The sequence below is a fragment of the Cebus imitator genome, unplaced genomic scaffold (assembly GCF_001604975.1).
Source record: "Cebus imitator isolate Cc_AM_T3 unplaced genomic scaffold, Cebus_imitator-1.0 Scaffold159, whole genome shotgun sequence".
Taxonomy (NCBI): Eukaryota; Metazoa; Chordata; class Mammalia; order Primates; family Cebidae; genus Cebus; species Cebus imitator.
Window position 1 is genome coordinate 1,781,958 of NW_016107474.1, and position 2,795 is coordinate 1,784,752.

The following is a 2,795-nucleotide window of genomic DNA, read 5'->3' on the forward strand; positions in this document are numbered from 1 at the left end:
ATCCTGCTGGGATCGCAGAGGGGCGCTGCAGAGATCTGGTTTCCCCGGCTGTGTTTGGGCGGCACGTTCAGGAGAACAGGGACCTGCCTGGTTCGTGTTCCCAGTCCTTTCCCTCCAGCAGCCGGCAAGGCCCAGTCAACACAAGCAAACTCGGAAATCCCGGCTGAACCCACGACCGCTTCATGAGGAATCGGCGTGCCCTTTCTTTAGGAGCTCGATTATTCTGAATTATTTCCATTTTAGAAAAACACAGCAACAACTCAAACCAAATCGTTTAGATAGGAGAATAAAGCAGCACCGACAAAGGAGGCGACTGCCGGAGCCGCTCGGGGGAGGAGCCGGGTGAGAGGCTGCAGGGAGAGCAGGGCGCGCGCCGGCGACCACAGGGTCTGGGGTTTGAGGGGCGAGGCCCGGGAGAAGGGACTCTGGGGTTGCAGCGCCGCGGCTGGGGGCGTGGGGATGGAGCCGGGGGAAGGGGAGCTCTGAGATGTGAAGGGGCGGGGCTGGGGTGTTTGGTCTGGAAAGAGGGAGTCTCACGGAAGGAAGGGACGAAGATTTCCTGGGGTTCCCGGCGCCAAAGGGCTTCGGGGCCGGTTGGCGCGGAGGGAGCCCGGGGCCCGGGGGGCGTGGTGAGAGCTCAGAGGGGTCGGGCCGAGCAGTCGGCTGGCGCTACAGAGACCGAGGAGGGATCTGGGGCGGAAGGGCTGCGAGAGGGCACCCAGGGCGCCGGGGGCGCGATACCTGCAAGGCGGCGTAGTCCTCTAAACCGGTCCCGCCAGACCCGAGCGGCCACCGCCCCCGTCTCCGCAGCCTCAGCTGCCGCCTGGCCTCGCCCCCACGTGACCCGCGCACGCGCCGAGGGCGGAGCCGTCGCAGGACCCGTCCCCGGCGTCCCCGGCGCGCAGTCCCGTCCCGAGTGCGCGTGCGCGGGGGTTGCCTTGGCGACCGGGAAAACGTTGACCTGCAACAGCTGGGGCGCCAGAGGCTGGCGAGGAAGGAAAGCTGGGAGTCTCCGGCTGTGCCGCGGACTGTTGCAACGTCCGCCGCAGAACTGGGTTCCCCACAGCTGCGGGGCGTTCGGTGGCGCAGAAGTGAACATGCACCCTGAGCCCTCGGAGCCTGTGGCGGATGGGGCAGGAAAGCTGGACTGCACGCAGGAGCGCGGCGTGGAGGAGTCTGCGGGTGACCACGGGAGCGCAGGCCTAGGGGGCTGCTGCAAGGAAGGTGCCGACCGCCCCCCAGGGAGGGCGGGGGGAGAGGGACCGACCCGGCTGGGCGCTCCAGCCTCTTTCCCACACCATATACCCGATCTTCAGAGCCAAATAATAACAGTGATAAAGGTACCAAACAACGCTCTGCAGTAGGGGCTTCTCTCCCCACTTGGTACAGAGAAGGAAACAGATACTTCAGAGGTTATAAAACTTGCTCCAAACAGATAATCCTCGGCTAGTCAGTGACAGAACAGACTCGGCTACACGCGAGTCTGTCACCACGTAAGATCAAAGGCTTTCTCCCCCTCCAGACGGCATGTTGTGTCAGCGCAACACATTCTGATTGAATTTGGAGTCTAGTCCAGTGCCTGACCTAAGGTAGAGTGTCTGAATGAAGACTTTGTGGCTCTGGGGTCACTCTGTGACCCCCTCACCATAGTTTGACAGAATGGACTTGAAAGATCAGCTTCATGGCCAGGCGCGGTTGCTTACGCCTGTAGTCCCAGCACTTTGGGAGGCCGAAGCAGGCGGATCACCTGAGGTCAGGAGTTTGAGACCAGCCTGGCCAACAAGGTGAAACTCAATCTCTACTAAAAATACAAAAATTAGCCGGGAATGGTGGTGCACGTCTGTAATCCTAGCTACTTGGGAGGCTAAGGCAGGAGAATCACTTGAACCTGGGAGGCGGAGATTGAAGGGAGGCAGAGGTTGCAGTGAGCGAAGACTGCACCAAGGCACTACTCCAGCCTGGGGCCTGGCAACAGAGCAAGACTCTGTCTCCAAAAAAAAAAAAAAAAAAAGGAATTAAAATTATCCGCCATCCCACTCCTAGGCAGATACCAAGATAATTAGAAACTTTCGCTCACATAAAAATTTCTACATGCATGTTCCCAGCAGCCTACTCACAATTACCAAAAGGCATAAACAAACAAAATGTCCATCAATGAATGAATACGCAAAATGTGGTGTTATCCATACAAAGGAATATTATTCAGCCATTAAAAAAGCATGAAGTACCAACACAGAGTACAACATGGATAAACCTTGAAAACATTGTGCTAAGGGACAGAAAGCAAACACAAAAGGCCATATATTTCATGTTTCCACTTGTATGAAATGTCCAGAGTAGGCAAATCCATACAGACTGAAGATAGGGCTGCTGGGGGAGAGGAGAAAGGGGAAAAGGGGTATGACTGCTAATGGGGTTGGGGTTTCTTTTGCAGGTGATGAAATGTTCTGGAATTAGTTACTGGTGATGGTTGCACAGATTGTGAATATAGTAAGAACTACTGAGTTACGGGGCGTGGTGGTGCACATCTGTAATCCCAGCACTTTGACAGGCCAAGGTGGGTGGATCACCTGAAGTTAGGAGCTGGAGACAAGCCTAGTAAACATGTTGAAACCCTGTCCCTACTAAAAATACAAAAATTAGCCACGTGTTGGTGGTGCACATCCGTAATCCCAGCTACTCAGGCGTCTGAGGCAGGAGAATTACTTGAAACTGGGAGGTGGAGGTTGCAATGAGCCAAGATCTCAACACTGCACACCAGCCTGGCCAAGAGTGACATTTCACCTCAAAAAAAA

The 2,795-nt window shown here is 56.0% G+C and overlaps 2 protein-coding genes across 3 annotated transcripts in view; one reads left to right on the forward strand and one right to left on the reverse strand.

Annotated features, from left to right (window-relative positions):
* HSDL1 (hydroxysteroid dehydrogenase like 1) overlaps positions 1-852 on the reverse strand; it is a 29,546-nt gene extending 28,694 nt beyond the window's left edge. Inside the window, exon 1 of one of the 2 annotated variants that reach the window (XM_017543603.2) lies at positions 742-852. The gene's annotated coding sequence lies outside the window, so the exon portion shown is untranslated. The remainder of the gene's footprint in view (positions 1-741) is intronic. The other variant, XM_037743908.1, reaches the window with a different exon arrangement.
* Positions 853-921: 69 nt separating this feature from the next.
* DNAAF1 (dynein axonemal assembly factor 1) overlaps positions 922-2,795 on the forward strand; it is a 32,815-nt gene continuing 30,941 nt past the window's right edge. Inside the window, exon 1 of the mRNA XM_037743941.1 lies at positions 922-1,224. Coding sequence (XP_037599869.1) covers positions 1,098-1,224 — 127 coding nt within the window. The 5' untranslated portion in view covers positions 922-1,097. The remainder of the gene's footprint in view (positions 1,225-2,795) is intronic.